The following is a 20,971-nucleotide window of genomic DNA, read 5'->3' on the forward strand; positions in this document are numbered from 1 at the left end:
TTGATTATGAGTCGATTGATATAAAAAATGAAACTCATTGACGACACAAATGACTGAGTCTGTTAGTTTATTAACACATTTAACACTAACATGCTTGTCTCTAAATAAATGTAGATAATTTTATGTAAATGCATAGGGACGGTTAAAGGAGTAGGGGTCTCTCTTGACACTGATCACTGGACATTGGTACTGTTCCCAGGGGTTTGCACGCCACATGCATCAGGTCTGTTTTTTCCTCAAGTCGGGTTTAAAAACACACCATCATTAGTCCATGAGATGACATCATCCTGATGCCCAGCTGTCAGTAAGAGAGAAGGTAGAGAGGAGACGTCCCAGCATTGGGTAATTCGATAGCAAGAAAATAATACAATTTAGAGATATTTGGCAAGATCCGCCTCGACCACCTGAAAGAGAAAGAATTGTAATACAATATAGGCCTAACAAACAGTTGAAATAGATTTAGTTTATGAGTCGAAGCCGACTGAAAGTGCTTACACTTGGATCTTGCATTGGGGAATATCTCTTCACAACCTGGCCCTGACGATCAATGAGGAACTGAAAATAATAATAATAATCAGACAGTTAGTAATGCAGGCAAAAACTGAAAACATAATTGTATTGTTTATGATAGTTGTAAAAATTGTATCATTTTGAGGCCCTTTTCATTATATACTACTCGTGTTATTTTGAAGGAAGCTTCTCATACAAGTCAAGACCATAAAGAATAAAAAAAGCTAAAAAAAAAGTTTTCTATATGTTTTATTTGCGTGTATGTAATAAACAAATGAAATAAAAGTAAATTATGACATTTCTATAAACTGTTCATTTATATATCACTAATCCATTGGTAAAAAGATGTTTGCAAGAAAAAAAATACATACCTTTGTAAAATTCCATTTGATGCCACTAAAATGAAATACATTTATAATAAACAATCAGTGCATGTTAGCATTCAAGAATGAAAGAATTTTTAACATAATACAGTGTAACAAATTTTTGTTTCGCCCAACCTTTGTTCTTGTTCTGTGGTACTTATTATTGTTGTAATATTTATTTTCACATTGCATCAATGTTGTAGTGTATATTTAGCTTAAGTACATTTTGAGCTTATATCATTAATCACAATATAATGGTATATTATTAAACAAAAACTTTAAAAAAATTCAAATTATTTTCCAATTCTCACTATCAGAAAATTCTAGAAGTTTTTGTAGCACAGGGAAGGTGTGATGAAGCAATGATGGGTTACTACGTCTGGAACTTGGTTCATGAGGACAGTATTAGTCATAAAGGACAAAAACGATCAAATGTAGTTTTGCACGACTCATTTTCAGAAACTGTTATGTCTCAGTGTTATGCCAGTACCTTGTCATTTCTGCATACGAGTAATAATACCGAAATGTATAAATGTGTGAAAAAAAATGTTTTTTTGTTAGTACCGTTGATGGTAAAATAATGATGTGATATTAATATTCAGCATGTTAAATTTAACAAAGAAACAGTAAGAATTCTAACTTTTTAAAAAACTTGTTTCTTTGTGTAATTTAAGTCTTTTAACCTCCCCAGCAAAATCTGATTTACATCTATTTGCACAGCATTGTATTTAGGACAACAAAGCAAGAATCAAGAACTCACTTTCCCAGAAAAAATCTGATTTACATCTATTTGCACAGCATTGTATTTAGGACACCAAAGCAAGAATCAAGAACTCACTTTCCCAGAAATCCTCTGCCATTGGGTTGTTGCTTCAGCCACTTCCACAGAGGGTGGGCGGTCTGTCCATTCACATCAATCTTACTGAACATATCAAAGTGTGCATTGTAAGACTTGGCAAATTCTTTGATTTGGGAGTTGGTGCCTGGCTCCTGATAAAACAGAGAACAATTTAGTTTTGTCAGATCTATAGTGTTTTAAAACATTTCAGTTATTTACAGTAAGTGCCACAAAGCCTACCTGGCGTCCAAACTGGTTAGATGGAAAACCCAGGATGCTTAAACCTTTCTCAGTGTACTTGGCGTGCATTTGAGCAAACTGAGAGTAGTTTACGGGGGTTTTGCCTCATTTAGAGGCTACATTGGTGATGATGACGACATTCCCCCTACAAAACGAACAACAATTGTTTACCATTCCAGTTTGTTGGAGTAAAATATCTTTCGGCGAAAAATTGTCTTTGATAGTTGACATACTTTGTTCAGATTTGTCTGGCTCACCTGTATTTTTCCAGGGAAATGTCATTTCCGTCTATGTCCGTTGCAGTGAAGTCATATATGGATTTGGCCGTCTGCCAGTCCTCCAACCCTGCAGACTGAAGAAAAAATACTGATGTAAACACTAGCATAATATTTGAATACAGGTACGCATTTGAATAAAAAAATGATTCTTTTAACATGTTTAACAAATAAAACATACAAATCAATCTCAATATTTAAAAAATCCAGTCTACACTGCATCTCCTACCATTGTCTGCAACACTAGAGAGAAAATGACAGTGGCTCCCAAGCAACGCATGGCTGCCGTACAGTACCCCCTACTGAAACGCCACACCGTATTAGATTAAATTCTCTTCGAGACACTGACCATCCAAGACACCGACAACACTGAAAGCAAGCTCCTATAAGGGACACTATGTACTGTAAATATTATCTCCACACAGAGGCTGTTTCTCTCCTATTGGCTGGATTTCAGCTGATTATAGGCAAACAACTCATCTACAGGAGGGGCATTTCACAATAAATCCTTTATCTGCCACCACATGAAATGAGGTCATAGGGCATTGGGTGAAGATCTTACACAAGCTGAAAAAGCTGATAGGTTAGTGCTGGTGCCAGCTGGTGCTTGGCCCACATAGATAGATCAACAGCTATGTGTATTATATAAAATTTTGCAGACTTTCAATGTTTAGCGAAGTTTTAAAAATGTGGCATTTGGCATTACACTGTAGAAATAGTGTGTTATATTCACAATAACAGTATCATTAAAAGTAGTACCGTAGTATAGCATCACTGAAGTATAGCATACTGTGTAGCATGATACTTCCAGAGGACTCTTCTGCAATGAAATGTGGACTTTTGTTCATTCTTAGGAACATACAGAACATGTCGTGTTGAAAGTAACACACAACAGCTTTATATGTGAAATGACGCAGTTAATAAAAACAAGTTACATGGTGGAACTTGACCCCTCATCTTACACAACGCGATTAACGCACTGATTATAAAATCAAGAGCTTCACTAAAAAGGTTTAGGTATCACGATATCGATATTTTAATATGTTGTGTAATACGATACAGTTTAAGAGTTACAGATTCATTAACGTTTTAAGAAAAAAATCCAGAGCAACAATAAATGATGCATTAAACTCATTTTCACGTTAGGGGATTTAATAATACGTCAGGATAAATAAATAAATAATTAAACACAAATAAGGAAAATGTGAGTTTTTACATACACTTCGAAAAAAAAAATGGTTTTGTATTTTTATTAATGTTCTATTTTTCATTCATATAAAATAATATAAATAACGATTTTTTTTACGTTAAATGCAATTACACTTTAAACGCTAAAATATAATGTGACGTGTTAGATATGCGTTGTTTGTGGCTTGTAATATAAATCAAACAAAAATAAAAAACATCTATTTTGTACACGCGTAATAAATGTGCGCGTAGTTGGGCTTCGACGTAACTCTGACGTCATGCGGATGCGACACTAAGCAAACGTGCGGAGAGTGTTGTTTTCAGAGCTACTGTTTTGTCTTTATATTTTATAAATCCTCTTTTTAGGTCACTATGGATGACGAGGAAGAGACTTATCGGTTATGGAAAATTCGCAAAACTATAATGCAGGTAAATGAACTTGTTTATAATGTTATGTCGAATCTGGCAAGACGATACTGTACTTGCACTATATTTGAAGGATTTGAGACTCGTTAAACGAATCCTTCATGAAATGACAATATTTTAAGTATTTACCACCATCCTCTCTGCAGCTCTGTCACGACCGTGGTTACCTAGTGACGCAAGATGAATTGGATCAGACCCTCGATGAGTTCAGAAGTCAGTTTGGAGACAAACCCAGTGAGGGTCGACCACGACGAACCGATCTCACAGTCCTGGTCGCCCACAACGACGATCCAACTGACCAGATGTTTGTTTTCTTTCCTGGTATGTTTATATAGACTAAACTATTAACACAGCCATGTATTGAACTTATTACAAACTACTAAAGAATGCTCGAGGTCATACCATCTGTACTGTATATTCGTTTACAGAGGAACCCAAAGTTGGCATCAAAACCATAAAGATGTACTGCCAACGTATGCAAGAGGAGAACATCACACGGGCCATTATTGTAGTACAGATGGGTATGACCCCTTCAGCCAAACAGGTGAGTCACAGAAGTTATTTTATTTGGTTTATTAGAAACATTGATCCATTTTATTCATCTTCTCTTTTAAAATGTCAGTCTCTAGTAGATATGGCACCAAAGTACATACTCGAGCAGTTTCTTCAACAAGAGCTTTTAATCAACATCACTGAACACGAGGTGAGACATTATTGTTGTTTTTATCTACTCAAAAATGTATTACATGTTTCTGTGCAATAATTATTTTTCTTTCAGCTTGTTCCCGAACACATAGTGATGACTAAAGAGGAAGTGGTCGAGCTGTTGGCAAGATAGTATCCTTTTTAACAGAGAAAATTCTTGTTTTGATTTGCAAGTACATGCAAGTTGTGGGAAAACTAATGCATTTATTAAATTGCTCATTTTGCAGCAGGAGTACTTTAAGGTGCTTTATTGAAGTTAGTAACCTTGACTAGCTGTTTTCCAGCAAACTAAAGGAAAGCCAGCTTCCCAGAATTCAAGCTGGGGATCCCGTGGCCCGATACTTTGGTCTAAAGAGAGGCCAGGTAAAACAGTGATTAAATCAATTTGATGATATATTAAAAAATATCTAAAGTCAGCATTAAAATATCTTAGTCAGCATTACTTGGATTGTATGATCAAAAAATATTTTTGTTCCTATATCATGGCAGAGCAAAAGTCATATGGTTTAAAAAATAATTTAGATTTGTCATTTAATAATCTTGTCCTTTGTGTTTTTCAGGTTGTTAAGATTATCAGACCAAGTGAGACTGCTGGACGGTACATCACGTACAGATTGGTCCAGTAATTTGTTAGTATCAGTGCAAGTTATTTCTGATGTTGTTTATTAAACAATGTATTTGATTCATGATTACGTTTTAAATATGGAAATAGTTTTATTGTAGTTTAATTCCGTGACATTTCAAATAAACAGTGAATTAATAAATTTACAATTTGATCATGGCAATTCAATGTCAAGCAAATTTGTGATGCTTATTTACATAATTATACAACGACTCATGTTGGAAATTCTTTTGACAGGATTTCACCTGCTCTCCGACTTCTGAAAAGTTGAAGTACTTTCACAGAACATTCTTGTTATTGATAACATTTTTATTTCTTTTTCAATAAATATAATTTTGTGACTCTGTCCTGAAATATCCTGTATGTCATTACAGTTACTTATGTCTTAAGTTTTTCTTACCTTGAAAAAATAGACTTCGTTCTTGTAAGTTAAATGACAAAAATTGATTGAGAACTTACCTTCTTTTTTCTGAAACCCATCTCTGAAGGCAAATACTTTGTAGTTTAAAAAACACAAATGGTTGTTGAAACAAACATTGAACGTTACCAGTCCCCCGCACACTGAATAAGGTGTTATCCTGGTAGATAATCTACACGTTTTTCATTTGCATGTCAAGCCAAGTTTGCATAAATAAAACTGAGGAACTTTTATGGAATTTCAATTTCTTTATTATTATTAAAGGACAAACATGTAAAACTATGCGACAAGAGATAATTCAACATAACACTGTTATACATATGTATATAATCACATTATACAGCATACAAGTCAAAACTATTTTTATTTGTTTATAAAAACAAAGCTAAAAATGTTAAAAATCCCAGAAAATAAAAAAACAAAGATTTACCTGACTGTTTGATGCAGGGCATTTTTCATGCTAAAATATTTTAAATATCAAAAAATAATGTCAATACTTAAAGATTATAAAAAACCCTGGCTCTTCATCTCCTAACCTATATGTATGTTAATACCCCATTCGCTTTGCTGTACCTGAATGTAAACTCGAGAGTGTTTTGGTAGTATTGTTACACTGATTGATGTTTAACTCTGCCATCGAGGTTGTTGGTAGTTCTGGTTCATCTAATTCTGGAGGTTCGGTCTCAGGGAGGGCAGGGGGGTTGTTGTCTGCACCAGAGGGGCATTGCAGGGTTACCAGGAGGACGGGTGGGCTCGAGGGCTCTTGGGTTATGATGTCATGCGATGGGTCAGTAGGGCTGGGAGGTTGCAGTTCACACCTCCTAGACTCCTCATCTGGGTCGGAATCGGAGTCCAGACTGTGTTCCAAAGTGCCTGGGGTTTCACTAGAGACGTCTAAAATGGCAGAACATTAAAACACTATAATATAATAATATATGATTATTCAGCATGTTACGATTATCTGTAAGTATGATAACTGTGATTTAAAAAAATGTGTCGTATTTAAATAACACATTATCATTTATCACGATATGATGCCTTTCCTACACTTTTGAACAGAATTCATTTGCCCCCCAAAATAATTAAGATTAAGTTGACTGATAACATTAAAAGAAATGGATAGATAATAATATATAAATTAAAAAATCTGTGTGATTGTAAAATCTCTTGGGCATGATAATTGGGTAGTGAAAATATTGTATTTTCACAGCCCTTATGCCCTAACGTAAAATAAATAGAAGCAGAAAAAAAAATATGATATGAATAATATTTGCAACATACAAATGAAAAAAAAAAAGAATAACAAGAAATGTCTTACCCTGACCCTCCATTTTGTCTGCTTCTGCATTGCTTTGTTCATCCACGACCTCTTGATCTTCAGCATCATTCAAACAGGGTTCCTCTACATCAAGACTGCTTTCCTACACAAACGAAATTCAGACACATTCATACGACCCCTTCATGATTGCTTTATTAATATTTGTATTCAGTCTGGCAAACAGAACATGAGTCATCCCTCCCACTCGCAACATAAGAGAGCATTTACAAACACAAACCTGCTGTAGAGATTGCGAGCGGGTTGTGCTGGTGATCACGGGCCGTCCGGAATCGGAATGGAAGATGGAGGGATAAAACACAATGAGGGTCTCCACTATGCGAGCCTGGTATGGGTAATCCACCAGTGAGGACAGAGAGACTGTGGCTCCGGACGGTCTTGGACGCATCAGCGAGGGGCCGAACACGATACCCAGGTTACTGGGGCTCATTTTATTGTCGTCTTCAAGCTCCGCTATCCTGAGTAGAAGGACAAATCGCTCAAGGAATGAACTTTATTCATGAGCATAAAATGTGACAGGTAGGTAATATGTCTCTAACCTTCTCAAGTGTCGTGCTATGTAGCGGAGGGTGGCGGTGTTTGCTTTGGGCAGCTCTTGAAGTAGATTTTTTAACCTGTCAACCAGTGCAAGAAGTTCAGGGTCCGTCTCAGGGCCGAGGTCCAGCAGGTCGGGTCCTTTACCGGCTTCTGCGCCTTCTGGACCCACGACTGCCAGGCTTTCCTTCGCCAGACCCATCAGACTATTGTATAGGCGGAAGGCCATGATGGGCTCAGGAAGCTAAGGAAGAAATGTATCCGTCAGTTTTACGTCCTTTCTATTCAAAAATAATGCAAGTGACCACCACTGACAACGTATAGCCACTTATTCTCAATAAAAAAACATTGCAGTGGTTCACCTGGCGCAGGTAAAGCTTCAGCACGTTGCTGATGTCATGTGGCGAGCACTGCGACAGCTCCACCAGATCTTTGCCGTTCTCAAACGCCTGGCACAGCTTTTCCACACGTGTTTTCACTCCGTTCACTCGATAAATGCCCTGAAAAAAAGAGAAAACTTTCACAGGGCATGTACGGAAATCATGGAGCTACATTTAATACATCTTAAGACCATTTTCCATACATTTTAAGACCTCATCGCCATTTCAAGTTTCAATCGGATACATTGGCCACATCATTTTCATACCCCCAGGTTGTTTCAAACCTGTATACATTATTTTACTCCGTTAAACACAAAGAGATTAACTTGTAAGAGTTTTCAGCAATTTTCATTTCTGGAACATCATCCACTACCATAGTAGGAAAAATATATATTATATTATTATATATATATACATTTAATATTTTGAAGAATTTAGGAAAACAAACAGTGCTGGGACACCTTTGACTTCATTGTACTTTTCCTACTATGGTAGTCAATGATGTTCCAGTTCAGAAAATAGATAACATTCTTACAAATATCTTTCCATTTATACAGGTAAGACGTAACATGAGTGAGTACATGGTGACAGAATTTTTTTGGGGTGAACTATCACTTCAACTTACGTTTACTGTACTGATTGTAATAGCACAACATAATTCAGAAGAATGGGAACGAACCCCCAGAGAATGAATCGAGTGACTAACCCAATGCAAGGTTTATTAGAAAGTGAACAGAGGCTATGCAAATCGCATTCAGACAGACAGAGCCGTACGCCTCACGGCTATTCCCAGAGAAAGCCCGGAGCCTTGGTTCCAAATCCTTATCCTCCAACCATTTGCATGAAAACTTGCATTTCCCCATTAGTCAACAATGTTATTTAACAACCGGGTGTAAATGGACCTTAGACTATTTGCCTATTCAATGATAAAATTCTGACAAACTTTAGCATATGACCTCTTTGGACAAATACGAAAAGATGATACAAAATTTGATACATTGGAAAATGGCCTTTAAGTCTTTTTAATACCTTTTAAGTGCCTTTAATTTCTCTATATTTCTTTATCAACTTTTAATACTTCTTAAGACCCCGTGGACACCGTGTCTCAGGATAATCCTGCATTTCTATTGGCTAAAGACTATCATGATTTGCTGGCACCTCCCCTTCATACCTTCATTCTCAACGCTCGCCGCTCGATCTCACCGATACATTTTTTGATAATGAAGGGAATGCTGTCAGGGCTGTTGTTGGACACTTGGGAGAAATCCTGCCCGAACAGCTGCAGGCGGCCCTGGAGTTTCTTGTGACCGCATTGGATCGCCAATGTCTCCAAGCAGCGCTTATGGCAGGCCAAGAAACACTTCAAAATGGAAATGGAGAATATTAAATGAAGCATAAATGAAGGATAATTATGTTAAAATAATGTATGGCCTCCATACAAACCTCCTCGCACTCCGCACCCTGGAAATAAACGTAGCTGTCACATTCTCTGCATTTGGACGGGGAGCGAAGTTTACGCAGTTTGTGCGTCTGAGCAGCTTTCGACAACCCCACGTTCCGGAAAGGCCCGGTTGGCACCGCTATCTCGGGTTCTATACCGTTTATATCTGTTCAAGGTGAGTATATAGTAAGAAACACACTAGAATAACAAATATCATAAAATGTTTTTGTCCATTATTGTTCCTTACTTGAAGTTTCGAAGGAAGCAATATGTGTGTCTCTCTCATCCAGGTCCTCATTGGATGACATGGTTCCTGTAGATGCCGTCCGAACTATTTTGCTAATGTCACCTTCACATTGGTAACAAAGAGATCAAAATGAATACGAAGTGCAAAAAAAATCATTCTATGCAATAATAATATGATTATGGTATTTAAAATTATATTACATATAAAAACCACACAGGCCTATTATTTCATAACACAATGTATATCAATCTAAACTTTTGCATAATTCAAAACTTCTTAGTTACGAGCATATTGGTAAGACAAGAACCTTATTTTATGCTCCATGAATGAAGAGATTTTTCAACACTATCATAATTCAAGAACAAAATCCAATCATTTTGAATGGCATGCCTCTTCCAAACACCTTAGATTTGAGGTATTATCATGTACATAGCACAAACAGACAAGTCACGTCTGAAATGTATTTTTTTTCTCATGCTAAATGTGAAGGGGGTTGTTTAAATATAAACAAATAAAAAATAACAGAAATACATAAATATGATAGAAAAACATAATATAGTTTGTGAAAGAGGCTGATCAGTTTATGCCCCAGTAAGTTGTACCTGTGCTGATAGTAGGAGATCCAAGACCACTTCCTCCACCCACACTGTCTGTGTCACTAACTGTCGAGCCCCAGGATTTGTGGGTCATGTGACCTCGAGCTGACAACAAAAAACAATGAATTACAAAAATCCAAGTTAAGAGATCAACACCTATTAAAAATAGAGAAAGTCTCACAAATACCCTTCTTCTGTTCCTCTTTCTGCGAGCAGCTCGTATCTCCCGACTCTCCTCCAGCGTGTGGAACATCAGCATTGCCGCTGTCAGTACGGGGTCTGGCCGATGGCCTGAATCCAACACAACACGTTTAACATATGATCTAGTCCAGGTTAATAATCTATAATGCTTGATATTAGAGTCTTTGTGTGTGAAAGTTGCAGGAACGTTTCGTACTGGATGATGGAGGCTGAATAATGCTCAAACTCATAATGGGTTTCAGGCTCCTCGCTCATCTGGAGATCTTTGACGTGCGTGGCGTACTGTTGTCCGGGATCGTAGAGCTTACTGCTCTCACACAGAGTCTGATAGTGAACGGGCAGAGCTACCGTCTGCATGTGCATGATCTGGTAGTATGAGATGGTGGCCTGGAATGTGTATAAAGATTTTTTAACTGGTGAACAGCATGCAAATTTTAATCAATTTGATTTAGATAGTTTGAGGAGCTATTTATTTAATTGATTTCATTTAAGATATGTGGATACGTACCGAGCGAATGGTCTGGTCAGTCTGTTTAATGACCTCTTGGATCTGCCGCAGAACCGTGACCTTCATGTGCTCCAGCTCCTGGTGTTGTGTGCTCGCGTCTGCAATGCAGGTTCGGTATGTGGCCTCTGCCTCTTCCGCCTGAGAGAAAGAGTTTGGAACAATAACCTCACAACAGTACCGATCCTCTTGAAATGATCTTTTAGCTGTGACATTCTAGTTGAGGGATGCATTATGGGAATTGTACGACCTTGTTACGAGCCTCCTCCTCTAGTCGTTTCTTCTTGTCTACAGTTTTAGTGGCAGAGCTTCCACCTTCCTCTTCAGCCCTGTTAGCCGCTGTTCTCGCCTTGTCATATTCCTCACAACGTGCCATGAAGACCTGTTTAGCTCGGCGTAGGTTAGCATCACACTCCATCTGTAAACACATGAGCGGTTTTCCTACAATCAGGAAAATTTGCTTCTATATCGCAATCTCTGTTAGAAACATAACATTTTAGGTTACTGTAGCCTACACAGTTATTCCTACATAGGTCAAATCATTTTATAAACTTATTGTTGTGATTTGGGGTGAACACTTACTGAACAAGTACATAAAAAAAAACACAAACTTTTTTTTTTTAACTTTATTCAAACCAAAGACCTCGACGTTGAGATGCTCATTATGTTTTTATTAGTTGAAAATCTATAAAAAATATTTTGTTTCTTTATCTCAAGTATAATATAGATTTTCAGTAAACTGAAAAGTAAAATTTCTTAGCAGAATTTAAATTAAATATCAGCCAAAAATTTGTTTTATTAATAACCATAAGAAATGTTACCTTGGCAAAAAGGAAATTAGTTACAGGCACTAAAATTAGTATCTGAAAATAAAATTACTAAAAGTAAAAAAAATGATTTTTAATCTTATATAACAATGTATAAATAAAATTATGTGCAAAAAATTATAATTTATAATGCAAACTAAAAATATAAAAAAAATATTGAATTAATAAAAAATATTGATTTATTTGAAAATTAAATTCAAAGATATTAAAATACAAAAATATTAATAAAATGACAGAAAACTCCCTCGATACACTGCAAGTTACTTACTTTAAAACTATCTGTATGAATTACAAGTATAAACGTTAACTTTACCAGTTTTCTCTTTGATTTTAACCAATGCTCCTTGATCTCCTTGCGTTTCTTCTCATGCTCCTGTTTGCGCAGCAGCAGAGGCTATGAATAATTTTTTTTGTGATTAATGTTTGTGACAAATGTACAATTAAAGCAAATGAAAAAAAAAAATGATGTGGTACCATGATGAAGGTCTGATTCTGCAGGGTGGCAGCTGCCTGGTGCATCCCAGCGCTCTGCTCCTGGTCCTGCTCCAGAGCCAGAGAGTAGATGGAGAAGAAGGGCATGTCGGGCTGAAGAAGGAACAAAGAACATGTTTAGCTAGAAAACAGTGTGTACAAAACATTAAAAAACCCAGACGGATGAAGGTCAAAAGTCACCTGTGTGATGTTCTGTTTACATGACTGATAGATCCTTTGGAGACCCTTGGAGAACTCCAGCTCTATAACGAAATATGTTGCAAGTTAAGCACGTTTTTTTTTTATAAATAAAATAAAGTGTGTTCTGAAATCTACATTAGAAGTTCTTCAGAGTTGTTTTTATAGATGGTGTTTATAGATGTTGCATGGATGGAAAAATGGAGAATATCAGGCTGAAAAACTCTTTTTGGAATCATTATATTTAAAAGTACTAATCTGTGTAATCTAACATAGATATAGTGACGCAACACAACAGTTCTCCGGTCTTGTATACGGCAATCTGATTGGCTGCGTTAGCACTTAAAAAGTTAAAAAAAAATTCAACTGTGAGGAACGGCAGTGATGTGACGGTCCCAAAATTCAGTTCGGCAATGCATCACCCATTCAAAGTAAATGGGAAGCGTTAACTCCGAGGCCTCGTGTAAATCGAGCATCAGATTATCGACGGTCCTACCCAGTGCCAGCTTTTTCTCAACGTAGCCGATCAGGTCCTTCATGTATTTGGCGATGGTCTTGGCGTACATCAGAGCCGAGTCGACGCCTCCTTCACTGCGCTGAAGTATGATGTCCACCTCTTCTCCACTTATTACTGTCAACACATAAATCTAATGAACATTCACATACAGGTATACACTATATATCTTTTTTATCCATATTTTCAACTGTTCATTGGAATAGTTAAATGTCTGATTTTCTTTAAAAATCTCTACCCAGTTCAGAGGTGTCACTACGGGTGTACGTACAGTCATGTCCAGAGAGGTTCTCCATAGACTAAAAATAAAAAAAGAACATCATAAACAAATAAATAAATGAGCTGTGACCATAGAGTAGTGCCACCCTTATATAGAACTTCCTGTAAATCAAGACTGTTTCAGTTTCACTGGCTTAAACAGCGGGGGTACAAAAACACGGACATACTCTCTTACCCTGCTTTTCTCGGTGGGCATCACTGACAACAGCGTGCTGCTGTCTACTTCTCCCATCAGCAATTCTGACACACTGAGAAAAAGATATCAAGAAAAGATCTAAGAAACATTTACAGGTGTTCATTTAGCAGACAAGTTAATACAGTGCTTGCCGAGAAATGTATGGGAACTGACTGAACTATTATTGATGGAAAAAATTGTTTGTGCACAAAGAATGAATGACAGATGTGATGCCAATGTACTGTTTTCTTCATGTGGACATGAAGTAATAAACTCAGCCATGATAACAGGGCAAGCGGTTCAATAGGTTCACTAACTTCCTCTTTCCGCCGTTTTGTACCTTGAAAGACAGCGTCACGCTGCATCTTCATGCAATCCAATGTTTAACGACAGGAAATAGACAAAAAACTAACTGTGATTGTCATGCAGATTTTTGCAAAGACTGCCTGTTAAGATAGCTTTGCAACCAATATGATGCGAGAATATTTTTAAGTGCCATTTATGAATCAAATATGATATACAAGTATTAAAAACAAGACTCGTGTTATTACAACTGGCAAGAATGACAATGATCCACTCGACATCACAAACCAAATCAGTGAGTTTTAAACCATCTGAGTGTAAGAGAGCAGAAGCCACAAGACAGTTTCCTGTTATTCCCCTACAGCTACAAATAACACAAATTAGGTTTGTAAAACGTTGAAAACAAATCAATCAATTTGACAAAATGCTTACTTGCTGCTAAAAGCTACAGCGATAGTCTCGATGGCCTTCTCAAAATCTTTCTTCTCTTGTTCGTTGCACACTTCATAGTGAAAGCCTGAGATGAAAGAACACATGATGATATAGGTTTAGTTAAGCACATATAAACTGATTATACTGATTCGGTAAGATCAAAATAGACAATCATGAACATCCACCTTGTGTAGTGTGTTAAATATACATTGACTCTATAAGAAAAATTGAAATTGTCTGTATATGTGGGTGATTCTCACGAAATCTTGGTCTCAAGATGACAAACATGATTTTCTTGAAAAAGTCCTTTTAATTCATTTTAAACAAGATATGACATCCTATTACAACTGTCAAAAGAGCAAAGCCACGATTGATGTCTTAAGTAAGTTTTTATTAATCATACATGGTAAAACATTAATGAAGTATATTTGAGTTGAAAATTAATTATACATGTAAAAAAAATTAAATGCGGAAAACTACCTGTATTGGTATCGAGAAATCGTGTACACAGTGTGACAAGAGAATATTAGGTTTTTAACTAGAAAAATATAAAGTTATCTTTTAACTTGTTAGCCATTTGAAAGGTACTTAACAAACTTCATAGAAAATATATTTGTGTGTGTTTAAAAAGTCTGTTTTAAAAATGACAAACCGGGACGTGTTACGGTAATGAGAATTTCAGCCGAAAAAGCAATAAAACATAAAAAATAATTGATTGCCATGTGAAAATTATGTTTTGTACAACGTAAAGAACACAATTATCATTATTATGATCATTTTTGTGTGTTAGCGAATTGTGTGTTTTATCAAATCTTGACTGCCATGATGTTTCAATAGTTTCGTGAGAATGACCCATGTAACAATCTGTTAATATAAAACTTTGAAGACAACATTAAATGGAAATGAATGCAATTTTGTAACGTTTATTTGGGTTTGGCTTCTTGAAATAGAAAAAAAAAATGTAGGGCGGGACTTGATTTTGTGCTTTGGGAATTGATTGGACGACCGTTGGAGAGTCATTATAGCCCCACCTCTGCACCGACACACGTATCATGCAGAGAAGAGATGCCATTTGGCAGGAGAGATGTTTTGGATAAAAAAAGTATAATAATTTATAACAAACACTGGAAAATACCATTTTCCATAAGAATTGTCAGTTTTAATTTCATTTGACTTGTTGGGGGGGTTGGACTCAGGATTCACCCTTCACCAGGCCCGGTTCCAGCCAGATGCAAAAGGGTGGGCTAGCAGATATCCTGGTTGGGCATTTACCACACAGCATAAAGCCGCAAAAAAAATTTGGAGATCATATCCAACGTTTTTTCTGATAAGAATGTTTTGGTTAAATGATAGTTTTTGTTTATTTCTGTGATCTCCTGACAACATTTCTCCCAAATTTCATATAAGAATGTTGCATTATTTGCAGAAAATGAACTGGAGAATAAATGTGTCAAAGCAACAGAAAAGACGATCTGCATTTTTAAAACGGAATCATCATGAAAAAACGTCTTATTTAGTTTTAAGTGACACAAAACTAATGTTTCTGAATGATAGAAAAAGTAAAAAAATAATGTTTTATGGAACAATAGTGATTTTTTTTATTAGTTTATTATCACGCTCTCAGGCTTCATATTGCTGACTGTCACTCTTAAGGTTTGCTTTTATTGGAATTCAACAAACACTGCAATATATGATTGCCAATGCAGGATTTAAATGATTTAAGATGTTATAAAGATAAAAAACACGCATTCATTACCGAAGACTGAGAGATTAAAATAAAAATAATTATTGTTGATTATTGCCTTTTATAAAGTAGTTGTGTGCGTTTGATTTTACTGATGTTTTACGCATTAATGAAGCGGTTATGTAAACTGGACATAAATAGAAGCCTATAAAGTGGGCTAAGAACAATCTCCATAACTGAACTTCTGTTTAAGTTTGCAAAAAAACGCTGTTTTAATGAATGAATCTAATTACACTTCACAATGGACTTTACATCATATCTGCTGTTGTTAGTGAGGTCTGTGAGCTTGCCTAAACTATTTTGCGCAGTGTTCCGCTACCACCTGCAGCATGAATTGGGATTTTTTTATATGGAGGGAGTCAGAGATTGAGTTCAAATTGGGTTAAAATCTAGCCTATTGCAACCAAATAATGGCTTTTTGTTAACAACGCAAAATAATACCCCAAAAACCCCCTTTATAATAATTGAATCAGACTTTACTGCACAATTACATTTACATGCTGTTTATAATAAACTCAAAGCAAGCGTGCAGTGCGCCTAAAATTCCTTTGCACAGTATTTTGCTTCCAGCATGTACTGTAGCATGCTTCTCTGTTACAACTAAAGCTGCTATGTGAGTGAAGAGTGGCGTTGCTTCCAGCCAATAGAAAAATACAACAATTTTTGGTGTTATTTTTTATTCTCATTGGGTGACCAAGACCTACGTTTAAGTGGCCATGCCTGGAGCAGGCCCTGCCCTTCACTCATATAGCGTCAGATTCCGTTCCCTTTAGATTTGAGCATTGCTGTGCAATCTAACCTTTGACTTGTGAAATGAGTTTGCCAGCAGCGGTGAGCGTCTCCACTGTGTTCAATAGGGGGTACATACTGATGACATGTCGCAGGATACGCAAAACCTCCCCTAAACATTCATGAGCCAATGGCCGACGGTTCTCCTGTTTATCTGAAAAAAAAAATACAACATCTTGTTTATTTGCCATAACATTTACATTTAGTCATTTAGCAGACCCTTTTACCCAAAGTGACTTATAAATTGGGTACACAATGGAAGCAATTGGGTCAACATTAGGACAACAAAAAGCTTAAGTGCAATAAAACATGTCTCACAAAGCCTACTACAGTGTACAGATCCACGTTTTTTTATTTTATAGATAGTGTAGATTTACTCTAGATGTTGTTGTTGACACATTACAACAATTGTTTGTATATCATAAAAGAAACAGAAGGCCTTAATAATCTGCACTGATCCCAAAACGGTTCAGATGATGTAAGTTTCTTAACACTGCATAGCACTGCTTTGTCTGCTGCGACGCGTCTGCAAACCACTTCCTCCTCTCGTGGCTTTTAAGAAACAGAGCTGAGAAACGCTTTAAACAGAGAAACTCTATCGATTACACAGTTATGTCAAAACAACCTCAATTTAAAACAACGAGGCCACTTGTTGTGTAGAATCCGCAAAGGTTTTAGTCAGATTGGTGTGGGTCAGGGGAAAACCACCAAACCCAAGTCATCGTCGTCTATTCGGAAGCATTAGTAACGTATCACCAGAAAATGGATATACAAACAGAAAACAGACAAACGATTTTAACCATGAGGGGACGGGAAAGCATTAAATAAACGATGAACATATTTTTTAAGTTTCCAACTTTTCGAAAATAGTACTGTGATGCCATCACTGAACTACTTTGTAAAGCGTTTCTGAATTACGAATTTATCCATAGGTACAGACTTCTGTATTCAGGGGTATGACTTTACGGTGAATGACGTTACACTACGTGTCACTGCGCCACACTATGAGCTCTGAGAGCGGAAGGGGGGGTGCTGTGACAGCACCATTTCCTGTTCAATGTGGTGCGCCACAGGAACTCGATTCAACTGAAGCTACAGGAACAACAAGGTCTCTTGAGCAAACTCAGCACCACCCCTTCGCTCCTCCACTGATCACATGATCGAAAGCAGAAGGTGATGTTTGCGGCCGTTGTTTGATGTGCAAATCTTCACGTTGTGAATAAGTATCGAGCAGTGATGCATTGAGTATTTCATCAATTATCATATGAATGTACAGTCTATAATACAATACTTAGGGAGCTTTGGAGTCTCCACATGTCAAATTTGAATGTCTTACCTTCGAGCACAACATCTTTCAGTTTCTCCACCGCTTTGGCGAATCGTTCCACTATTCGGAGCAAAGAGGGAATGTCCTCAACCTCAATTGAAACAGTGGTCTCCGGTGTCTCCGGCGAGGGACTGTGGGCAATGACCGACTTTCCCGCGCCCTTGCTGAAGACCCAAGACTGGATCGGAAAGCCGGCCGCGCTGGGATTGCGGCTCAGGGAAGTGGGACGCTTCAGCGTTCCCATCGGGGACGGGCAGCCCACCTGCTTAGTGTGCGGGTTCGAAGGGGTCCCCGGACAGGAACTTGGGACCTCCAAGACAGAGGTAGAACAACTCGCAGAGGTGTGAGGAGGAGCGCCGTCGACCACATCTTTTCGTGGCTGCTCCTGCAGAGCGGAGAGCTGGATTGAAAAGAAACAAGGGGATCAGGGTTTAGGATGAAGTATAGAAAATTTAAAGCAAGCGATTTTGAAGATGAGGCTCGAGACATGTGACTGACAATAGATGGCTGTTAGTAAACAGGACTTCTTTCACAAGAGAGATTGTGTAACAGAGGCCTGCTTCCTGTCACACCCTGTGACTACAGTTGATGCCACACTGACAGAGTTCGCATGAGGCCTAAAAACACCCTGTGAACATGTGAGCATGTAATCGACGATACATTTTAGGCCTGTTTATTGTTTTCCTCTTTTTAGAAAATAGGCCTAGATACAAGAAAGGCTACAAAAAGCCTCTCAGCAAAAAAAAGTATGTTTTTAAAACGTTTTGCCAACATTCCCATTACGTTAGGAAAACATTATTTCTGAAAGTTTCATCTGTGCCACTAACAATGGAAGGATAACGTTTTTATAGCATATAAGAACTTTTAGCAAAGCCCTATAATATTGATAAGATGATTTTTAAACTTAAATTTGTTTTTATAACTTTGAAAGAACTTTTAGACAACGTCCCACGTTAACTTGTGCTACAACATAACACCAAACCCAACTTTTCAAAGACCAAAAATAAGTTCGTTGTCGTTCAAACAAATGAGAATATATAGGTAGTAGATTCTGACATTTTCTTTCAACATTTCAAGACCAATTTTAGAAAAACATGCGGGAATTTGTATCTTTACTGTTAATTTTCAACGTAAACAATATAGTGGCAAAACATGAGTTTTAAAAAGTATGAATATGAACTGTAGCTTTTCAATCACTTTTCATATTTTGTAATACAAAGTGGCACATCACTGTGCAGTGTACTGCTTGAGATGTACACCACTCATAAATGCATTCAAAACGTAGGCATTATTTTTAATGTAATGCACATTTTAAAGAAGAAACAAAGTATGAACCCACCTGTTTAAGCCAAACGTTTGGTCTATTTGGCAAGACGTCCAATTTACTTTTGCTGTTCGTTTTCTTAACTCTCTGACTCGTCGCGTACGGGCTGTAGCTTTTGCCACCTGCTCCTCGCTTCAACATTTTCAGTCTACTTTTAAAACTAAAGTCGGCTAAGCTCCGTCATCTGGGGCACTTCAAGTGCCTTTAAATGCAATATATGCCATTAAACGAAAATAAAATGACCACATTCAATGCAAATCGAGACCCAAATTAAAATTGAATTAATATATAACAGTACATTTAAGATTTCAAACAATTAAGGTTACGGCGATCCTCGGAGTTAAAGGAACGCATCTTCTTGAAGCATATTGCGCCACATCTCACCAAGGAAGTGAAGTCTTTAGACAACATAACGGTCCATATTATAAACTTAAAGTCGGACTAAACACACACAAATAAAGGAAATATTCCAGCCACCACTAAACCGACGCGTAAACAACTCGGCGCGAGACCGAAATGTCAATCAAGTTGATTGGCAGGAGGAAAAGACTAAAGATGCTGTGCACTTACTGATGGAGAGTTGAGATGCGACGGGCTGCTTCCTGTTCGGCTCTTCTTTGACATGGAGTGCGTCTTTATCAGTTCCCTCGTCCTTTTCGAGAACATTTTCAGCTTGTGTTGTTTGTATCCGACGCGTATTTCTTTAATTTTACGACATAACCCCCCTGCCCACCCCCCTGATCCCCATTTCAATGCACCGGTGCGAGTTTTACAAGTCTGTTTACTCCCATAGGCTCCGAGCGCGTGCTGTTGTCTCGCTCGTGCTACGTGATCGCACATTGACTGAACGTACGCGCACACATCACACAACATAGGCAGATGTGCATCCGCTTCTCGATTTTTTCTCCATTGAAAAGTGAAACTGCACTTGTGTGTGGTAACATGAGGCCTGGATTTAACGAAACACGTCGGCTAAGAGTTTGAAAGAAATTCACGCGACAGTTTTAACACGCAAACATCTGTTTTCGTCATTTTGGCACATGTTCTGCTCGAGACGCATGTTGATTTCTGTCACCTGGTGCTGTTTAATTAAATTTGAAAACACCGCCCACTTTCACGGCAAAATACACTTTTCTTTTTAACACTGAAATCTGCATTCAACACTGCAAGTGTAGTTTAGATTATTTTAGATTTTGTTTGCATGTCATTTAGCTGAGAATGCGATACAGACGTTTTGCATTGTTATGGATGTAGCACGCAACTTGTTTTCGGCAAATAATGGGTTTATTGTTCTAAGTGTTTTTTTATCGTGTTGATTTTTCGTGTTGAAATACTGTGTTTTTTTGAAGGTATTATATGGTTAATGCTGCGTTTAAGACACCTCGGATTTGGGATTTTCCCCATCACAAATCCAGAAGTAACGTCTGGATTTTTTAATGCAACTAAATAACCTAATGTTACTAATAATTTCATATCGTTAAAACATTACGTGCATTTATTAACGTTTCAGCGCCGTTCCTAAAATTATTTCCGGGTTGAGGTGGGAAATATCCTAAATCCGAGGAGTCTTGAACCCAGCATAAATGACGAATAATTAAATGAAGAAAACACCAATTACAGCTCAGTATGCATCACTGATTTTAAATCTAATTCCATCAAAAACAAACAAACGTTTATTAAAATAAATCTAGAGAGAAAAGGTGGCTTTGAATTAAAATAATATGTCAATACTTGCAAGCTCTATAATTATTACACAAGTCA

At 37.2% G+C, this 20,971-nt stretch overlaps 3 protein-coding genes across 5 annotated transcripts; 1 reads left to right on the forward strand and 2 right to left on the reverse strand.

Annotated features, from left to right (window-relative positions):
- Window positions 1–50: 50 nt before the first annotated feature.
- gpx4a (glutathione peroxidase 4a) lies at window positions 51–2,633 on the reverse strand. Its single transcript, XM_056759779.1, has 7 exons — window positions 2,458–2,633; window positions 2,211–2,305; window positions 1,954–2,098; window positions 1,714–1,865; window positions 882–906; window positions 496–555; window positions 51–404 (listed from the first exon to the last, which is right to left on the reverse strand). The coding sequence occupies exons 1-7, from the start codon at window positions 2,506–2,508 to the stop codon at window positions 372–374; spliced, it is 561 nt and encodes a 186-aa protein (XP_056615757.1). The 5' UTR covers window positions 2,509–2,633; the 3' UTR covers window positions 51–371.
- Window positions 2,634–3,674: 1,041 nt separating this feature from the next.
- polr2eb (RNA polymerase II, I and III subunit E, b) lies at window positions 3,675–5,515 on the forward strand. The gene is made up of 8 exons (XM_056759778.1): window positions 3,675–3,845; window positions 3,989–4,163; window positions 4,271–4,386; window positions 4,465–4,545; window positions 4,621–4,679; window positions 4,832–4,910; window positions 5,108–5,176; window positions 5,407–5,515. The coding sequence occupies exons 1-7, from the start codon at window positions 3,789–3,791 to the stop codon at window positions 5,171–5,173; spliced, it is 633 nt and encodes a 210-aa protein (XP_056615756.1). The 5' UTR covers window positions 3,675–3,788; the 3' UTR covers window positions 5,174–5,176; window positions 5,407–5,515.
- Window positions 5,516–5,815: 300 nt separating this feature from the next.
- On the reverse strand, window positions 5,816–20,098 carry arhgap45b (Rho GTPase activating protein 45b). Of its 3 annotated transcripts, none has more exons than XM_056759774.1 (23): window positions 19,781–20,098; window positions 17,896–18,286; window positions 16,570–16,713; window positions 14,027–14,111; window positions 13,292–13,364; window positions 13,109–13,136; window positions 12,820–12,954; window positions 12,327–12,388; window positions 12,129–12,239; window positions 11,968–12,048; window positions 11,078–11,245; window positions 10,831–10,968; window positions 10,519–10,709; window positions 10,309–10,412; window positions 10,128–10,226; window positions 9,526–9,627; window positions 9,281–9,444; window positions 9,009–9,197; window positions 7,820–7,957; window positions 7,463–7,701; window positions 7,144–7,381; window positions 6,906–7,008; window positions 5,816–6,481 (listed from the first exon to the last, which is right to left on the reverse strand). In XM_056759774.1, exons 1-23 carry the CDS (start codon window positions 20,081–20,083, stop codon window positions 6,135–6,137), a joined length of 3,633 nt encoding a protein of 1,210 aa, XP_056615752.1. In that variant the 5' UTR covers window positions 20,084–20,098; the 3' UTR covers window positions 5,816–6,134. The 3 variants fall into 3 exon arrangements, with proteins under 3 accessions (XP_056615752.1, XP_056615751.1, XP_056615753.1); XM_056759773.1 differs by having other exon boundaries at window positions 13,076–13,136; XM_056759775.1 differs by lacking the exon at window positions 19,781–20,098 and adding an exon at window positions 19,226–19,749 and having other exon boundaries at window positions 13,076–13,136.
- Window positions 20,099–20,971: the final 873 nt, after the last annotated feature.

The sequence above is a fragment of the Triplophysa dalaica genome, chromosome 10 (genome assembly GCF_015846415.1).
Source record: "Triplophysa dalaica isolate WHDGS20190420 chromosome 10, ASM1584641v1, whole genome shotgun sequence".
Lineage (NCBI taxonomy): Eukaryota > Metazoa > Chordata > Actinopteri > Cypriniformes > Nemacheilidae > Triplophysa > Triplophysa dalaica.

What these genes read in the sequence shown, in the direction of transcription:
- polr2eb (XM_056759778.1), top strand. Translation starts at nt 3,789, where the DNA reads ATGGATGACGAGGAAGAGACTTATCGGTTATGGAAAATTCGCAAAACT. An exon ending in TGACCCCTTCAGCCAAACAG is followed by an intron (nt 4,387 to 4,464) that starts GTGAGTCACAGA and finishes TTAAAATGTCAG; the next exon opens with TCTCTAGTAGATATGGCACC. An exon ending in GTCGAGCTGTTGGCAAGATA is followed by an intron (nt 4,680 to 4,831) that starts GTATCCTTTTTA and finishes GCTGTTTTCCAG; the next exon opens with CAAACTAAAGGAAAGCCAGC.
- arhgap45b (XM_056759773.1), bottom strand. Translation starts at nt 20,083, where the DNA reads ATGTTGTGTGATGTGTGCGCGTACGTTCAGTCAATGTGCGATCACGTA. An exon ending in TGAGAAAAAGCTGGCACTGG is followed by an intron (nt 12,389 to 12,819) that starts GTAGGACCGTCG and finishes ATTTCGTTATAG; the next exon opens with AGCTGGAGTTCTCCAAGGGT. An exon ending in AGGAGGAGGCTCGTAACAAG is followed by an intron (nt 10,969 to 11,077) that starts GTCGTACAATTC and finishes TCTTTCTCTCAG; the next exon opens with GCGGAAGAGGCAGAGGCCAC.